Source organism: Ptiloglossa arizonensis, chromosome 4 (assembly GCF_051014685.1).
Source record: "Ptiloglossa arizonensis isolate GNS036 chromosome 4, iyPtiAriz1_principal, whole genome shotgun sequence".
Taxonomy (NCBI): domain Eukaryota; kingdom Metazoa; phylum Arthropoda; class Insecta; order Hymenoptera; family Colletidae; genus Ptiloglossa; species Ptiloglossa arizonensis.
In genome coordinates this window covers 25,577,109-25,596,471 of record NC_135051.1, presented here as the reverse complement: position 1 = coordinate 25,596,471, position 19,363 = coordinate 25,577,109, and the positions used below count along the sequence as shown (strand labels likewise).

The following is a 19,363-nucleotide window of genomic DNA, read 5'->3' as shown; positions in this document are numbered from 1 at the left end:
TCATTGGACTTCGAGTCGCTCGGGAAAGAGGAGGGGAGTAGGAGGGCGGGGCGAAAGTTACACCGAAGACAGAAGAAGAACACAACTTTCGGAGCGCTTTCCTGTCCAGTTGGAGAAACTCGAGAGCCCGAACAACTTTCCATCTAACTCTTTTCCAGTCGATTCTTCTTCCCCCTTCCTGCTGCCCCCTTTCCTCGCGTTTGGCTCGGAGAAAAAGAACTCCGGCCCCCCTCTACACCCTACCCCCATCCGAACGTCGAGAAAACGTTTCCAAAACAATTTCGGCGGACGCTGGGGGGTTCCTCGAGTGCGGAAACTTTTCCGCAACGAATCTGAAACGCGCGGGAGTAACTCGCCTCGATGGAATCGAGGACGCCCGTTTCGCGTAACGACACCCCGCGTTGATTCGCAACGATAACGCACAGTGGATTGTCTGCGAGTCGTTTCACGCGACGGTGCTTCCGCGTCGTCGTGGAAGCGTCGACTCGCCGCAAATGACTCTCATCGTTCGTCCCGCTATTGACTGTTTCAAAGGGGTACCGTCTCGTTGGGGGTACCAGCTTGCTAGGGGTACCGGTTCGCCAAAGGTACTAGCTCCTCAGAGGCACCAGGTCGCTAGGGATCACCTAGCTCGCCAGGGGTACCAGTTCGCCAGAAGTACCAGCTCGCAAGGATATCAATTTGCTAGGGGTACCAGTTCGTTAGGAGTACCAGCTTGCGAGGAGTATCAGCTCGCTAGGGATATCGATTCGCTAGGGGTACCAGGTCACCAGGGGTACCATCTTGCCAAAGGTAACAGCTCGCCAAAGATACCAGCTCGTCAAAGGTACCAGCTCGCTAGGAGCCCCAGCTCGTTGAAGTTACCAGCATGCTAGCTCCTCCTCGCGATGAACCCTCCAGGTCACCCGTGGTCTAGACGCAGCTCTCCGGAAGTCTGTTCGCCATGAGTCGTCGCTTGATCGCCTCCCCGTCCAAGCACTCCCCGGCGACGACGACCCCCTGGCCTCCGCCGACGATGACACCCTGCCCGCCAAGGACCACGCCACCCTGGCTGGCACTTGTCATCCCTCCCGTCACGGGCATGCTCTGCAAACTCGGTATCGTGCTCCTCGATGGTAACCTCAGCTCCGTCGGTCTTCCCGTGAATTTGTGGCAGAGCTCGTCTATGCTTGGCGTAGGTCCGGGCGTGACCCAGTGTCCCGGGGGATATCCACCCGGATAACTCGGCGGGCTCACTTCCACCAGACTACCCTCTGCAACAGCCAACGGTAGGACGATTCTTTTGGGGATTCGTTGGGAACGTTATGAAGCGAAACGGCCACTGTCACTCTCACACCCCTGTGACAATTACCTAACGCGGTTTTTTCCTCGCTTTTTTAACCCCTCCCCCCTCCCCATCACCACCCCTTCCCATCGCCCCTAACCTCATTCCTCGTGCGCTCTTTCCGAACTCCGTGAACTCCATTAGGGTGAATCCCTCGAAAAAATATACCCCGTGTGAAAATGAACATGTGAAAAGTATCAGCCCGATTTTCAACGTCTAGATGTATTTTTTATAACCAAACTGCATTGCGATAGAATGGATGCATACAGATGCTACGTCGCAGGAAGTTCTTTGTTCGTCGATTACGAGGATGCGATATTTTGTTTGCTCTCTCGTTATTCGATTTACTTTTTCTACGGGGAATTATTTCTATAGGTACCCGGCATATCACGTGAAATGTTCTGTAGGCGGATGGAAATATCTTTTAGTGCAATCAGATGTCGCGAAGGAAGCACGGAGAAAGTTACGCGAATCGGCTTGACGAGCTTTATCGTATTCCGCGTATTCTCCCGATATTGCGTCATCGGAATATCGCATTTTTCCATCGACGTTGTACGACAGGATCGTACAGAATACTTCCAAAGGAGTGAACGATAGCTCGATACATGATGGAAAATTTTTATCGTGGAACGACGACGGTTTAAATATTATAAAACAAAAGTAGAGAATTCACCGGAGAAACATCTTCAGAGAAAGACAGCTAACATTTGGGAATTTTTTGCAACGATCTGGAACGTTTGATACAAATGTCTCGTAGGTGTGTTAAAAGTACATATATTGAACAATATTTGCGCCAATTTTCATAAAAGAATAATAACCCGTATAGAAGATACAAACGTTCTTGTAACCCTACCCATATGTTCTCGTCATGTTGCGAAATAGATTTTTTCAATTTCGCTAGTCCGAATCGAATAAAATTTGATCGGTTAAAAAAAGGACGAATGTTGTTATCGTTACCGATAGAAATTTAAAAAACAAAGTAAACTCTCTTGAAAAGGTGCTCCCTCTTAATTGCGCGGATAGTATGTTAGGGAATGTTTTCAGCGTTCGCGTAAACACATTTGAAAGAAGCTATCTGCACGAAACGACTTCTTAAACTCACGAGGCTCGAGTTTGTCAGCAACAACGTTCCCCAGCGAGTACTCTCCGGTGTTCCTTTATCGGAACTTTTTCATTCGCTCTCCCTAATCGATCGCGTTTTTTTTACCCCAGTGCACCTCCCAGTCGATAGAAACGCACAATGGAATCGACTGTGAAAATGGAGACGGCGGCAAGGTAGGGGGGTGGCGGCGAAGGAGATCGTCACGAATATTCCAGGAAGACGCGCAAGGGCTATCGATTCAACGTTTTGTTCGCGCGCGTAGGATCGGAGCCCGCTCTCGCTTCGACGAAGCGTGTACGTGATTCGGGGAGCGGCGAAAATGTTTTTACACGACGTGTCTCGGGCATCGGTCGCGATCTCTTTTGTTCCGATGAAATATCGTTGTTGCTGCGTCGTTGCAGCCGTGTAAGCCGCGGTAATTGAATAAAATCTATACACCCCGCTACTACAAATCGTGCCCGGGCAATTAGATTAACTGCGCGTTGCGAAAACGTTTCCTGTCCATTATTTGAAAATCCAGACTCGCCGATCGGTTATTTACACCGCGGGACAGTCTCTAGTAAATCGTCGGGTATAATCGACGCGAGAAAATCGGCGAAGGGTGTGGAATAAATTTCTTTTCCGTACCCTTGCACACGGGGAAAAGTAATTATTTAACGAGCAATAGTGGAACCAAGAACGCGACGGATAGATGAAAAAAAGTTGAATAGAAATATCTCGAAGAAGAAGAAAATTAGATAGAATTGACTTTTAACGAAGTACTGGTTTTCAAAGTCCCCAATATTTTTCACGGTATTTTAATCGATACGAATAGGTAGACAAAAGTTAGATAGGATTATCCCTTGAAGGAAAAAATTAGAATTGCCTCTTAACGAGTAGAGGTTTCTTCCCGAATATATTTCACGGTACTCTAACTTGCCGACTATCATCGGATTCTGTGATTTCAAGATTCCGAAAGATTGCACATAGCGATCCAGGACTGAAGAATGCGTTAATTTAAGCGCACGCTACCTTCTCGATGACAGCAGGCAGTTCGGGACCGGCGCGAGCTGCTTAACGTAGAGGAGACACTATTACTCAGTTTCTCGTTTTTCCTTACCCACAGCGAGGTGCAAAACGATAAAGCAAACATCCAAAGGTTAAACGAGACATTTATGCGTCTACTTCCCATTCCCTTTAGCCCTGGCCTTCGCGAAACAAAAGTGAAACAAAGATTACAGAAAAGTGCTCATATCGAATAGGTCGGATACAGCTCCAATCGAGAGAATACTTCGTAAATTTTCTCCCCGTTGCTTTCAACGCGGGATTACCCCAGTAAAAAAAAAAAAAGATGGTGGCTCGTTCCGCTTCGGTCGATCAATAACGAGACGAGTTTTGCTGAGTCTCCGGGAGCACTTACCGAATTTATTCGGGATAACGTCAGGGTCGGTTTCCACGGTCTGTTGAGGGTTCTGCAACGGATACTGTTGCGCCGGTAGTTCGCTGAGCTCTGCCGGTTTCTCGTGTCGCGGCTTCGATACTCGCTCGCGTCTGACGCGCACCACCACTACCAGGATGATCAGCACCAGGGTGACCAAGGCGCCTACAACTACGCCGATCAGCGGCGACAGCACGATCCCCACGTCTTGTCCTTGAAATCCATGAAACATAATTTCCCCTTTAGGCTCGGCCAGTGGCCGTAGAATGCTAAGCAATGGCGGTCTATGCGGTGCGCGGCGCTTAAACGACCGGCGTAATTAACAAATTCCGCGCGCTCGCGTAGTTTCAGTCAGGGCCCGATGAAATTTACGAGGAACTGGGGATTGACAAATGAACAATGGTAATTTATTTAATATTATCACGACCGTAATTAAACGATGCACGGGGCTTGTAATAATCGCGCGATCGTTGCCTCGCCGAGCGAATAAATCGTAATATATCCGTGCATTAATAAACAGGTAACCGCGGGACGTTCCGAATGGCGCGATAATAATCATTATGAACCCCCGCTCGGACAAGCTTTTCGAGAGACCGTTTTAGTATCGCGGCGATACCACCGGCGCGTGCATAATTCCCGGCGGCGCGATTACCACCGACAGATTTTCTTGTCGCGGGTTCTTGTTTCCGGTCTTTTGGGCGCGCGTGACGCCCAACGGCAGATGGAAGCTGTCGAGGCTCGTAGAAGCTTCCCTTAACCTTCTCGCTGTGAGTAACTTTGTTGCAAAATGCACTTTGCACTTGGAAGATCTCACGTGTACTCCAGATAGAAAGATGAGAATGGTTTGTAAGTTGAATTTGTTTTTCTTTTGTACTGTACACGAATATCATGGAAAAATGGGAATAGAATCGTATACCGTTACTGTGTATTATTATGTGTACGATGTGAGCTTCCACACGATGCAACTTTGCACTCAACAGTTTCCTTACAAAATCTTATGTAAGTGAGACTGTCAAGTATTTTCCATTAAACAGTTCATTTTTGTTCATAGAAGGTTGAGTATTTGGTGCTACAGGTGATAAAATGGCTAAGAAATGAATAAAAAATATATAATAATATTGTTTCTTTCGAGTTCTGGTTTACGAGAGAAATGACGCTCAAGATTCAACAGGTACGCGCTCGATTGACTCGTCTAACGTGTCTGGTCATTGATGGATACTTCTACTTGCATTAGTACTTGGAAGCATTATTGGCTTCAACTGGTTCTGTGTAGTTGAATGAGGAGTCTTTGAACAATAGATAATAGTGGTAAATGTCTACGATAAATGTAACGCTACGATAAATGTCTAAGAGCAACGTAAATAGAAGGAGCGAGAAATAGACAGACACGTTTAGTAATTCACGATTCACGTTCACATTGTTCATTGAATGTCCTAGGGTCTCGAAGGTATCTAGAATCGACAAAGTGAACCTCAACTTTCATCTTTCGTTATGTGAAAAAAGCTCGTTCTTTCGGACGTCACAAAGAGTGGTTAACTCGGTGAAAGCGAAGCACGAAAGACACGCGCAAAATGTGCGAGAAACATTTTTCGAGGCTGGAGACCGTCGTAGTTTTTATAATTGGCGACCGTCCTCCGAGTTTTTCATTCGTTAGAATTTTTCCGTTTCTCTTTCGTTTTCCCCAGCCAAAGCTCGCAACTCCATTGAAAAACTTTGATTAGAGGCGATGCCCGGATCTGGGTCGACTTCTGAGTAATTTATGCAAGCTTGTACAAGGAGGCAGTTTGGACGGTACGTTTATTTTCCGTGACGGGGTATCAAGTCGAGTGTTCTTTCGTTAGGAAACACCCACTGTATACGCCCCGTAGACCGGGCTTCCTTTTTTTAAAATTCTTTTTACTTTTTTCTTCATTTTGTCATATTCAGACCCGGCCAGAATCCGTCGCGAAAGCCAGCGCGTACGAAGAAACGCAAATTAGAGCGAAGGATTAACCACACTGTGTGTCACGCCGCGGAGGCAACGACTGCTTTACAGCCCACCGTGGCTATTTACCATCCGCCATGTTTTTTTTTTGCTTTTTTCCTCTTACGGTCGGAGCGAGTCGCGGTAAACCGTATACAGAAGCTGGAGGAAACTTTTCCGCGAGCCCGGCCGCGCGTGGACTTCTGGGTGGCCGTATGGACTGAGGTTCAATTCTTCGTGCGTTGATAATTAAGGAAAATTTCAGCAGGAAATTTTGCTTGGTATTAATCCCAAGAATAACGAGGACACGATTTCCGTATTGTAAATACAGTAAATAGAATTTAAAATTCAATTCGAATCTTCACATGTACTGTTCGTAGATGGAAAATGACCGGTCTGAGGAATGCGGCTCTCCATTGGTCGCAGTAGTTCCACCTCCATTGACAATTTCAGCCGTAACGTATTATTGACGAAGAAGTCACAGGTTACAATATTGGGTGTGACAAAGGAAGTATAGTTGGGAGCTCGAAAAATGACTTCTGGATTGAGAGAAATCTACTACCATGTGTAAGGGAAATGTGGACAGTGTCGAATAATATTTGTTATCATGTCTGACCCGATACGATTCGTAATTCCTTACGCAGGTCAACTTCTAAGCTTCGCACAGTAGATAATCCTTTCGTAGGACTTCTTGCAAGTCGAGCACAGTACATGGTCTTTCATTTTCAGTCGAACAATCTTCCAAGTCAACTTATACAACGTCAGAACGTCTTTGTAACGTTGTTTACGCGGTTGCCATGTTTCCAGTGTTCGAAGAACCTTCGTTCCAGCGAAGGCATCAAAAAGGAAGAGTATTCGTCAGGGATAGGATTCGGAGATGGTCGCAATCAACGAAAGAGAACGAGAACGAAGAATCTTTCGGGTTAATTCTCGCGCGTGACGTTTTAGTCGATAGTGCCCGAGCGTGGGACCGAACCTGCTGCTTTCGTCGGATAATTAACAAAACTGTTTTCTTCCAGTGCGAGTTGGCCAGCTGTGCTCCACTGCACGGTAGTATAAGTAGGACAGAGCGTACTCGTTAGCGTACATCCGTGGCGAAACGTGTTTAATTCTTAACTTCTAGGCGTTTTCTCGCGCACGTGACATTCGTGATGCACGAATCCGAATGCGTCAGTTTGTTAAAAGTTCAGTCGGTGCTTGATCAATTCATGGCACATATGGTGCCACAACAGCTTTGGGTTCGAAAGAACAACGGTTTCAAAATGGCGATTTTTGAACACAAATCAAGGAACAAGAATTTTAACACCACGGAACTAGAGAGACACAGGTTCTTCGAAATCGTGTAAATTGCATTACGAATATTTTCTACGCCACTGGATACAAAGTAGGTGTAAGTGTAAGACACCCTCTTGTAAATACAAGCGTCTTTTGCAACCAATATAAAAAATATCCGTTTCACAGCATTCTCACACAACACGTACAGGTGTGGTGCATAGTACAGGTGTATTTATGCATGTAAATAGATTGCGGTCAGACGAGTGTGCGCGTGTACTTACACAGGCCGGGTATTTTGGCTCCGGACGCGTAATGCCCATAAAATCCAGGGTTTAATCAGCCACCCTGAGTACCGTACCGTTCTGCTACGGACCATAACCTAAGGAACGTTCAACGCCACGCGTGCTATTACGTTTACCTCGCCGTGTGCACCGGGAATTCCGTTGGCGGTGAATCCCCGGAAGATCGAGCCCGGGAACCCGAACGAAACGAACGATCTTCACCGTAGGTTCGACTCGAAGTACTGAGAACAACAATGACGGGGAAAAAATGGAAAAATCGCGGGAAGCGCGATTGTTCGCGTTTACCAGTGACACGGTTAGAAAGATTCTTGCGTTTTATCGGCGTCTCGCGTGCTATCGCTCTCAGATGCCGCCGCAGGATCTACGGATCGTACAGAAGGATCTACCTAGGGTCTCGAGAAGCGTCGGTGGAATATATGAGCGCGCGCGTGAGTGACAGGAAAGTCCTCGGGATGGGCGTAAAAGTTCTCGTAAAAACACGGAGCTGCGCGAACGAGTCAAGAAGGTTTTAGTCCCGGAGTTGGGTAGATGGATAGATGGATTTATTGGCCGGGAACAATATCCTCGAAGGATGTAAAATGATAACAACGTTGAAAAAAAAAATAACAAACGACAGGAACGTCAACTCCGTTCGAGCGATCTCGAGAATAATAACGATTGTTTGTTACAATTTGAACATCTTGTACTCGATACGGTAAATTTGCAAAAAGGATTGTGGATTGTGATAAAGTCGTTGCAGTATTTCTCGCGACCATAGGTCGGATGTCAATTTATCCTCGGTGTTATTGTAACATGTTTATTTACGAATTGCACGCAAAGGGGCCAAATTGGTGGACATTAATCGGCAATAATAATAATAATACCAATAATCGTAATGAGGATAGCATTAGCGCTAGTCGTAATAACGTTAATCCGAATTACGCAACGTCCGGTGAAAATGACGGGTCGAACGTATCTTAATGAAAAGGGTACGTGGCTGCTGTTCCCATGTGCCCGAATGTATCGAAAAGGTTCAATTTTTGGACACGGTGATTCGTTTTCGGATAATCGAGTTCGAATGTTCGGCCGCCCGAGCCTTGGCTAATGCGTCTGACCAACACGGGGGCAGTTCTACTCGACCATCGATGTTTGTAAATTTTCCTCTACCGTTGATACAATCGGCTTTCTACAGACTTTACTATATTTAAATTGTTTACATCCACTAGACAGAGTACAAATATATACAATCTCGCAACAATCGACTTGGTGACAACACCATTTTATTATTCACAATTCACCATCTTTTAGATCGTGACGATTATGTAGAAGCACTCTTTATACCATGCTGTTCAGTGTCTGATCATCATGGGACAATTCCACTCAAACCGAGTATTATAGAATTCCTGGAAAAAGTTTCGCCACGCGTGAAAAAATATTAATCCATCATTTCGTTCAATTTTCCCAAAATTACGATCTCGCGCGCTCCATCGACCTTTCTAAGCCCTCTGTACACCTCTCCACTATCGATGTAACGGTTTTTCCGGTCCGCGGCAGGTAGTTAGGTCGCGAGGATAATTTTCCAATTAATTACCGCGATTTAGCCCGCGATGGCTTCATCGTCGTTCTCGAACCGTATATTCTTCGAAAGTGCCGACGCTTTCTCGTTAAAGTTGCACCGTGGATGCTTCCACTACCCCACGGAACAAATGGCGGGGGATGGAAATATATTTCGCGCGCCACGTTTCGGGACATCTCGGTATTCACCTAAATCACGGGGATATAGTTTCTCTTCCTTGAAGCAACGGGGCTTCCCCGAATATTTTTCAATCAATCGTCGGTTATTAGCAGATCACGAGTTCCCTTTTATCGTACCCGCGGGGGAAAAACCGGTTCGCGATCGTATACCCTCTCCTAAGCCTCGACAATGTCTCGTAAAAGTTGCAATGGAAGTTTAATCGAGTTCCACGCGAAGAAAACGTCTGGCGGCGGGGCACTAAAGATAAACCGGTCCTTATACCGTCGATCCTCGTGGATGGTCTAACGGGATTCCCAGAGAGAGCCAACCAATGGGGGGATGGTAGAGATCGCGTATCCCAGCGGGCTCCCGAACTCGGGAGTTCATCGAAGTTTAGATCGCTAATCGGTCTTAACGCGAAAGGTCGCGAAGACCCTCGGTCCGCTTCTCTCTACCTTCTCGTCCACCAACTGAGCTGAAGGAGAGGGAGGTGGGGGTGGGGAGAGAAAAAATATCTTCCCGAAAGACACAGATCTACGGAACCGTTCTTCGAGTTCCGTTTCTTTGGTCCCCGCCAAGATGGCGCGACAATAAAAATTCCAATCTTTCGTGGGAGCGGCGTTATCGAGAGATTTCTTCCTCGATCTCTTCCTCGACGAGTTTAACCTCCTTGGGACGAAGATTTCGTCGGTTTTGTTTTCTTTTCCCTTTATAAACCACCTAATCCGGAATAGCGCGACGAAGAAAATTATCGTCCGAAGCGACGCTATCGAGAGACTTATTCCTCGATCTCTTCCTTGACTCCAACGTCCTTGAAGATTTCTTCTTTTCTTCCAACACGCCGACGCGAGAGTAAAAATTATTATTCATCGCGGAGGCAACGTCGTTGGAAGTTTTCTTCCTTGACGTCTTCCTTCACTCCAACGTCTTTGAAGATTTCTTCTCTTTTTCCAACGCACTGACGATAACGATTACGATTCTTCATCAAAGCAACTTTGTCGAAAGATTTCTTCCTCGATCATTCCTCGACAGTTGCTACGTCCTTGGAAAAAACATTGTTTTCTTTTTCTATTCGATGAACCATCCTGATCCATGGTCCACGAACGTTAGAATTTCTCGAAGGAGGGGAGAACGAACGAGCCAGCAGCGAAAGGGGAAGTCGTTCTCGGTGGAGCGTGCCCCTCGTATGGGGGTGGGTATATCCGGTTGCAAGTAAGACGGTGGTGCGGTGTCACGTGGTTGACTAAGTCACCAAAAAGCCCGGCTTAGCCGGAGCCAGATCTAACTTCGGCCTCGGCGGGATTAATTCGAACGTAAGGCTAACCCCGAATCGATGTTACACTGTCCGTCCCCAAGGCTAAGGCGACTTACGTTCCACGGCAGCCGTTTTCAATTAATGAAACGCTCACGCGAGAGGTCTCTCTTTTCCTCCAGTGTGACCGATCGCTCTCGGCCCGGATTAGGAGCCGACGCGGACGACGACGTCGGTTCTGAAAATTACACCCGTCCCTTCGGAAGCGAAGATATTAAAAGTATCCCCGAAAGACGAACGACGTCGACCATTGGACATGGGAGGAAAATTTCTTCGGCGCATCTTCACGAGGGGATTTTAAACAGACGGTAGATTCTTATAGAAAAAGATCGTGTAAATAAGAATCGAACGTTTACATTCTCTTCTAGATCAGTGTATCTTTGTGTAGATATCCTTGGATAAAGGACAGATGTATCCAAAGCTCTAGTCAAAGCTCTATCTAGAGCTCTATCTCTTTGTTCCAAAATCGTGCGTGTTTCGTACCTATTTTCCCATCACGCGTGTTTCGTGTGCTCGTTGAAAGCGCGTGGTCGAGCATCGATGTAACGAATCTTCCCCTCTGCTCCCTCTCCCGTTACTGGAACGTCGATTCTCGAGTGGTCTGCGTTTCACCTCGAAGGTTGATCCCTTTTACGAGGTACGCGATTCTCCGGATGCTAATACGGGGTGGTCAAGTAGCGACGTCGATGGTGGTTTGGTGTCCTCTTAATTGCAATCAGCCGGAACAGTCTCGAGAGTTCGTCACTGATTGCTGTTCCCCCTCTCTGTGGTTCTGTCCCTCCCCCTTCTAACACTTGGGTATGTACACAGGAGAGCTCGAACGCTCGCGTGCAACAATGGAAGGTCGTGTGTACGTACGTAAAATCGAAGAGCAATTACCAGAAGGGGGACACAATCTTGCTACAGGGGAAATCGAGAGGGTGCCCTCGAAAGGGGGCACAGAGAAAAGGGAACGAGCCAAGGGCGACGTGGAATCTTGAGATTCTCGTTCATAATAAACGCTTATCGAGGGAATTGCCCGTTCGTCGAAGGCTCGAAACATTTTCCGGCTCGGGGTACCCTAATCTCGATCATTCCCGCTAGACCCTTTAGGAATGCCACCGGTGTCGTGGAACCCTTTGTATCCAACGAGAGAGGGGAGACTTCGAGTCTCTCTCGTCTCTCGGTTTCTCTTTAAGTAGAATAGCCGCGAGCCATCGGTTTCCCCGAAAATTATTCCTGTACCCCTCTCACCTGGTCCCCCTCTATACTGTTCGGGTACCTTGCGTACAGGTTGGCTCGTCCTCTCGCGACACTGCCGCCGGATATTCGAATTATGCTTTCTCAGTCCCCGACGACGCGACACGAGTTAATTCCCGGGACTCTACGATCCATCGAATTACCTTAACCATTTTACCCCCTCCCCCTGGACGAGACGCCTTTTCGAGATAAGGTTGAACTCCGATCGTGTCTCCGATCCGGGGGCAGTGGTTTCGTGGCACGATCTCGAAATAGGTACTTGAAACGTGGTGTGTATGCTTGCGAGTACGCGGGGAAGATCGCTTTAATCTCAAAGAATTTGTTGTTATTTTTTTTTCTGAGAAGGACTCGCAATTTGTCCGGAAAGTAGCCAGGAGTTGGAAAGACTTGATCAAGCGGACAAGTAATTTTTCCTCGAAGCTCCGCTAACATGTCTGACCCGATACGATCCGTAGTTCCTTTCGCAGGTCATCTTCTCAACACGGCACAGTACATACAACGAACCAATGGTTTGTATTCACGTGCACGCGGATAACACGACTAAAATTACGAAGATTTGAATTCGTGAAATGTTTTGGAAACTACGTTACAGTTAAAGGGGAACCCTAGAGAAGGGAACGAGGGAGGGAAGAAGTTAAATTCCAAAAAATCGGAGGCCATACATTATTATTAAAACACCAGTAATTAATAGTAAACTTATACAATTATTAGAACGCGTTAAAAATTATTTTCTGTCCCAGTAGTGTTAGTAAATCCCCCGTAAACAAACTCCTCGATAAAAGTCCTCCACTCTGTTAGCCACGAGTGCCCGACAAAGAATCGCGTCCGAGTCGTTGTCGAACTGTTGATGCTCTTGGCTCGAGGGCGTTTCCGGTTACCACTCGGAACACTTTCCACGACCTGGTTGTACTTGTTCCCAACGGAGTGTGCTCACTCGATGCACGAGTAGCAAAGAAATTTCACGACTCGGTGTAATCTGATCCGGAAGTCGTTCATCGTTCGTGTTCTCCCGAACGGGGATTCCTGTGAAATTTGTTCGCGTTTGCGCAGTCTCTCCCTCGAAATTCCGAGACGTGAAAATTTCTATTTCTCTAGCAAGGACAATTTTCAAGGGAGGAAGGGAGAGTTTCATCCGACCTCATTGCCACCTCGAAAGCCCGTATTCGGTCTGTCCGGTGTCTGGACGGAAGTGTCCGGGCGTAAAGCATCCTATCCGTGGCGTTGTTCAAACAAAAGTCCTCTTTGTCGGTGGTAACATTACCCCTGGTCAACGAAAATGGTACCAAAGGTATTACACGGACATCGTGGAAAGATTTCGATTCAAAGGCGGTGGCTACGTTCGCTTAATTCGGGACGGTATTTAGAGACGGGCTTAGAACTCGAGAATGGGTCGTTATGATACTTCCGGCAACATTACCCGCAACGAACGGCGGTGACGGTGGCGCTGGCCAAACCGTTTGAGGAATTTCCACGGTTACCGCCGGAATTGCCGGATAACGCGGCCGCGCTTGATATAAACTCCGCCTGGAATATATTACGCGCCAACCGGAGAATATTTCTTAAGGACTTAACGGTGACTTGTACGGCGATAATAATCGTTTTCCATCCGACAGGCCCGCGGGTCCGTGTTGCTCTAATGGAATTGGAAGCCCTTCTTGGTTTAAAGGTCGTGTTTCCTCGTAGATAAGATCATCGTGGAAATGTTGATAACTTTGTTGGAACGAGGAGGGATTTTTTTGAGGCGAAAGAACAGTCGATATTTGGAAAGTTTTGCTTCGAAGGTTTACTCACAAGTCTGATCCAACACGATCGTTTTTTCCTTTCGCAGGTCAACATCTAAATACGACACAGTACATGCACATTAAAGCACAGAATTTTTGCTCCAAGAGTGTTTGATGTTCCCTGAAAAATTACTAGATACGAAAATAAATATTCTAAATATAAAATTGAAATTTTAAGTTAATCGGGTAGGTAGTTTCCAAAGAAAGTCACTCCAAAGAATATTAATTCTTTAATAACACTCGCTCTAAAATTGTCAAATTTTAAAGAAAGACTATTGAAGGAAATTTCAAATGTTTGAAATTGAAAAGACGATGTACTCCCCATGCAGACAGCTCGTCGGTCACAATTTCACCGAAACATACCTCTTGTCGTGGCTCTCGGAAAAAATTGACGAACGAACCTCCCGAGCGAAGATTTAATTACAATTGAGCGAAATAGAACTCTTTCGATGCGGGTTGCGAAGTTCGGATCGATCGTGGAGCGGCTGGTAAGTGTAACAACGATCCGTGTGGATCGTTTGGCGATCGATCGGCGTATTAAGACCGGAGCGGGTCACCTGGTGAAACGGAGGATGAATCTGGATTTGCGGTTCGGGCACGTACTCGCCAATCAGGACGCGTTGCTTCGTCTGTCTCGGTGCCCGACGTATCCGCCGGTACTCTGCAATCTAGGACGTTTTTCGTTCGACGAAATTACGAGCGATCGGGGCCAGACGAGGAAGCTCGCTACTCTCGTCTTCGTTGTCTCTGCACTCACGTCATAATCGTCCACGCAATTCGTCGTTTCCACTATTAGTCTCCCAGCGAATGGAAATGTCTTGTTTCAATTTTCCGTATAACGTAATTCGTAGAAGAATCGTACACCCTTGAATTTTCAATACACCTTATTTACAATACACCTTGTGCATAAATACCCCAACCCACCTCCTTCCCCGTCTACTCGGCGAACGAATAGTTGGAAACTCGTTTCCAACGACAACTATTATTCTTATTATAATTTTCTTTTCCATTATACCCGAGCGCCATTTTCCCCGAAATTTATACTCCCGCTGCTTAGTTCGTTTCGTAATATTTCTCTTTCTTATCAACGGAATTGTCGTTTTAAATATTTATTCTCATTCTCGGCACCTTCCACTTTTTTACCTCTCCCTCCCGCCTTCTCTATTATTTCACGATGTTCTCGTTACGTTGTTTTCGAGCTCTCGTTTTGTACGCTTAATTTTACTTCCATTCGTTAACGTTTCGTTTCCGTTTCCTTCTCCTCTCGATGTTTTAGTATTCTTCTTTTCTTCTTTTCAACGTCGTCGCGAATCTCGTTGGGAATAAATACGTATTATTGTCGTTACTGGTGTTTCCAACCTGTCCGTTCGTCGGTAGTCACTTGGATCGAAACGCTCGTCGGGATCCAACCTGGAGAGGGTGTGGGGGAAGGGAGATGAATCCTGCGATAAAATCGCGAGCATCGATGACCGCGATGTTTCATTTCGGTGTAACGGAAACGTGCGTTGGTTTGATCGGCCTTTAATTGACGTAATGTACAGCGCGACGGGCAGGAACTGGGTATCGGCGTTCGCGCGCGATGAATTACACCCTGACGTCGACCATTCGGTGCCCCCGATTCCACCACCTCTACCCCTAACCCCCGATTGCGCTAACGACACGCGTAAACACGCGAACCAGCACGCGCGAACCCCCCTGCAAACGAACTGTCGTCGCTTCGCAGTTAACCGCGACGACACGCGACTCCCTTGTTTAACATCGCGCGCGTGTCACGTGCGTCCGCGCGTCGAAGTCGCGGAAAATATCAACTCGCGCGCGCCAATCACTTTTTTCACACGAGCGACTCGACACGGGAGAACTGTGAGGGTGGAACGACAAACGATACCCATGCGATCTGTTTAACGCGTGTCAGTTGTGTCCGTGCCAATGTGGCGAGAAAATATCAACTCGCCGATCACTTTTTTTTCTACACGAGCGATTCAGGGGAGGAGAGAGAGAGAGAGAGGGGTGAGTGGTAAACGAGGCACGACACACTCGATCGACGGGACGAATTCCGTAGCGGTCATCCGTGATGCTTACGTAAGGTCACAGGGAACTTCGAACGTTTCTTTAATCGTTCCAGTCCGTTAAAAAAAAAGTTAGTGAATTATTGGCCAGATTGTCGAATAGCGCAGACATTTGTCTTTCAAACGAGCGCGAGAGTATTAAAATGCGATGATTTTTAACGATGTTATAGCCATTATAGCAGCGCAAACTACACGGCTGACCATAGACGGGGCAATACTACTTGTCTCACCAAACATGGGGCAATACTACTTGTCTGACCGTAGACAGAGACCATACTACGTGCCTGGCCACAGGTGGGGTAATACTACTTGTCTGGCCACGCGCAGAGGTCACACTACTTGTCTGACCATAGACGGGGGTAATACTACTTATCCGCCCATAGGCGAGGATCATACTACTTGTCTGACCATAGACGGGGGTATACTACTTGTTTGAAACGGTTAAAGCGTTTACATTGCGAACTTTGAAACAATGTTATCGTTGTTTGGGGTTTCCGAAGGTGTTATCGAGTATTTCTAGTTTTCTGGTCAGAGTTTGAACGAATTTCGAGGAATGTATCGTAGTTGTGGATTGTGTTTTTCTATGGGAATGATTTCTGGGAGAGTAGAAGGGCGAGAGACACGACGGTATGCAACTCACTCAACGCGACGTATTCCACAGCGGTCACTTGTGATCGGTGCTCCCAACTTGCATCGTTTCTTTAAAGAACTGAGGTGTATTGAACTTCGATGCTTATAACTTTTGGAACAATGTTACCGTTGTTGGTAATTTTTGAAAATTACCATTTCATCGATAAACTATCGAACATTTATATCTCTCGGGAAATATTTTAAACAAATACGAGAAACTGGTGGATCGATGTCGCGAAAAATATCAACTCGCCTTTTTTCTTCTACACGAGCGATTCGGTGGGTAGGAACAGAGGGTCGGGGGATCGGTAAACGACGCCACGCGAATTATACTCGACGACGACGTCGCGGAAAAAGCGGCGTTCGGCGAGGTCGACGATAAAACGGGTTGACAAGGGGAAGCGTTGCAAAGAAAGAGAAAAAAAAAACACCCCGGGCGAAAAAGCCGAGGGAGCGGAGCAAAGTTTCGGGACGACGTCTGACGAGAGCACGAGCCGGAGAAGGACCAGGAGTAGGGTTCACGAAACGGAGAGAGAAAGAAAAATGACGGGGGGGTAAACAGAGCTAAGTGAAGTTAACGACGAAGCAAGAAGAGCGGCAAAAATGACCTAGGGAAAATTACCGCACGGGAAACGGCTTAATGTCCAAAAGGACGAGCGAACGAGCAACAGAGCTAGGAGAGGGAGAGACGGAGAAGCGTGCAGTCGCTTAACGACCACCCTGTACATTCGTATCTCTCGCGGATGGGTTCCTCGCTTTCTTTTCCCTCTCCTTACACCCATATCTTCCCCCACCGTAAGGTTCCGGAGGTCTGTGGGGACCATTATCTGTAATTGCTTTCCTTAATTCGATGCTCGTTGCGTGGAGCAAAAAATTCTCTGGACGCATTGAGAGCCAAAGGGTTGTGAAACTCACGACGACAGGACAACACGAGTTCGAGGTTAGGGAGTCGTCTTCGTCTACTTCCCTGAGAATCCAACCAGAGCTGGAAGATGAGAAAAAGGGGACATCCAAGCCGCAATTACGGATTTGACGCGAGTTGTATCGTTCAACCGGTTTCCGTGACTCATTTGTCAAGAGCCACTCTGTCTCTCTCGAAACACGAGATCCTCGCCGATGACGAAACGGGAAGGCAACGTTCGAAGAACACGGAAGATCGGGGGACGGTATTTAAATGCCGCAAGTTTCCAGCTAATGTCCTAATTACGCGCTAATCGACTTTCGGTCCGTTCATTAGCGAACCGGTCGTTTCACCGATCGAGTTCCAACGAGGGGGAGTTTTAATGGTAAGTAGCCGTGACTTCAGCCCCCCTACTCTCTGTCTGGCAGAAGGGCGAATCCAAAGATAATCAAATGCAGTAAGTCGTGAGGTGGTATAGATACGAAGAGTGCTATAGAGAGGGAGAGAGAGAGAGAGGGAGAGAGAGAGAAAGAGAGAGAGAAAGAGAGAGAGAGAGAGAGTAAGTAATGGTCGTTTGTTCTTGAACGTCGAGAAGTTGATGTACGAGGAGTCGTGGCGGCTGTTAGCTCGCGCGAGGCGAGGCCGATGTACGCGCGCGTTCCACGCTCGCTCGCATCTCTCCCGCTCGCAAATTGATAGACGCGGCCGCGACCGTAAATCACTTTACTGACAATTGATTTGGTGCCCTCCGTTTTACCTCGTTGTAAACTCCACGCCAGCCATGATATTTACGATCACACGTGTACACACGACGTCACCCAGTGACACACTGGCCCCCAGGGTTACCCGTGACAAATCTTCTACATTTTTTTTCCACTGCTCCACCCTGGGGCTGTCATCGGGAGGTGTTTTTTCGGTGTGTACCGACTTGGTCTGGTACGGAGCGACTCGGAGAGACGTTGTCGGTCACGGGCCAACTAAACGATCTGAAAAGAGGATTTGGGATCACGGACGAGGGTTGTGCATGTTTTCCTATTTTTTTCCATGTGTTCGCGGATGATCTCTTTCGGATTAGCCGCGACCATCCGCGCACCGGGTTGCTCCAGTGCACCCTCGCGGCCCTAAGTAGCGTGACGTACACAGACGCGTAATGGGTGTGGTGCATTCGCCTCGGTGTGCTGTCTCGGGGGTGGCGATCTGTCTTGCTTACCAACCCGGTCGTTGACACCACCCACTCGGGAACAGCTACCATCCGTTTCGAAGCCGGTGAGGAGAACCCGCAGGATACCCTGCTCTCGGAGAGAGAGAGAGAGGGAGAGTCACCACTCCGACCTTGTCCGCGTGGATATCACCGAACCTTTGTTAATCTTCCGGCAATCGGTGTCGGTCACTATATCGATCAGGGTCAACCTAACGCGGTTCGTTTCTCCTTGAACGCGTTCCTTGTTCGATTAACGCTCGCACGCGTGACGGGTGATTTTTCATTCCGTCGCTACTGCCTTTCCCTTTCTGGGGCTGGCCTTATCGGCCATCCAGTTGCTTTTGTGGAAAAACAAAGTTTTTTTTCCCTAACGACGCGTCTTTCACTTCGTAATTACCACGTATGCTAATACGTCGGCGGGGAAGGAGGTGCGAGAAAGGCGGAGCAGGAAATGCCTTTCCATTCTAGGGTCCGTTAGGTTGACAGAAGGCTTTGTCTTGGAGGGTGAGGTGTTTGGCAGAAGGTTGAGAACTATTGTGACCTGTGTTGACTATGGTGATTCATTCTGATCTGTATATGTAATTATTTTAGCGCCTTTTATCTTGGGGTCTGATAGAGGATTCGTCGATGAGGCAAACTAGTAAGCCCTGCCTTAGACTCAGAGATCCGGGGACCAGTTGAGGATTATTACTCCCATTTTTATCTATAAATGGAATTATTTTTCATATTTGTTGCTGATAAAATGTTTCAAGTAGAATTCGTTTTATTTCGAGAGAGTAGTAATTTAATATAGGTTGCCAAATCACATATTTCCGAATCAATCAATCGATGCAGCGGGCCATTCTTTATAAAAATGTACTAGACCACGTATGACAAACAATCGACAGTTTAGGAAATGTTTCAATTCAAATATTTCACGAGAGATATAAAAAAAAGGAAAAGCCTCTTGTTCTAGATCCTACTAGACCAGCCAACAGGCTCTGCTTTAGACTCGGAGAGATTTAGGCATCGACTGTATATTTTTGTAATCCGTATGTGTGTGTGTATATCCTGTACTCGTTTATAATCCTCCCGAACCTGAATATACACGAGATATTATAAACAACGAACTCCATTTCGTCCTAGACACTACTAGG

At 47.1% G+C, this 19,363-nt stretch overlaps 1 protein-coding gene across 4 annotated transcripts in view; it reads right to left on the bottom strand.

Annotated features, from left to right (window-relative positions):
* Positions 1-233: 233 nt before the first annotated feature.
* LOC143146164 (kin of IRRE-like protein 1) overlaps positions 234-19,363 on the bottom strand; it is a 445,694-nt gene continuing 426,564 nt past the window's right edge. For all 4 annotated transcript variants that reach the window (XM_076310177.1, XM_076310180.1, XM_076310178.1 and 1 more), the window contains 2 exons: positions 3,826-4,056; positions 234-1,253 (listed from right to left, as the gene is read on the bottom strand). In XM_076310177.1, the coding sequence (XP_076166292.1) occupies positions 913-1,253; positions 3,826-4,056 (572 nt within the window). In that variant the 3' untranslated portion in view covers positions 234-912. The remainder of the gene's footprint in view (positions 1,254-3,825; positions 4,057-19,363) is intronic.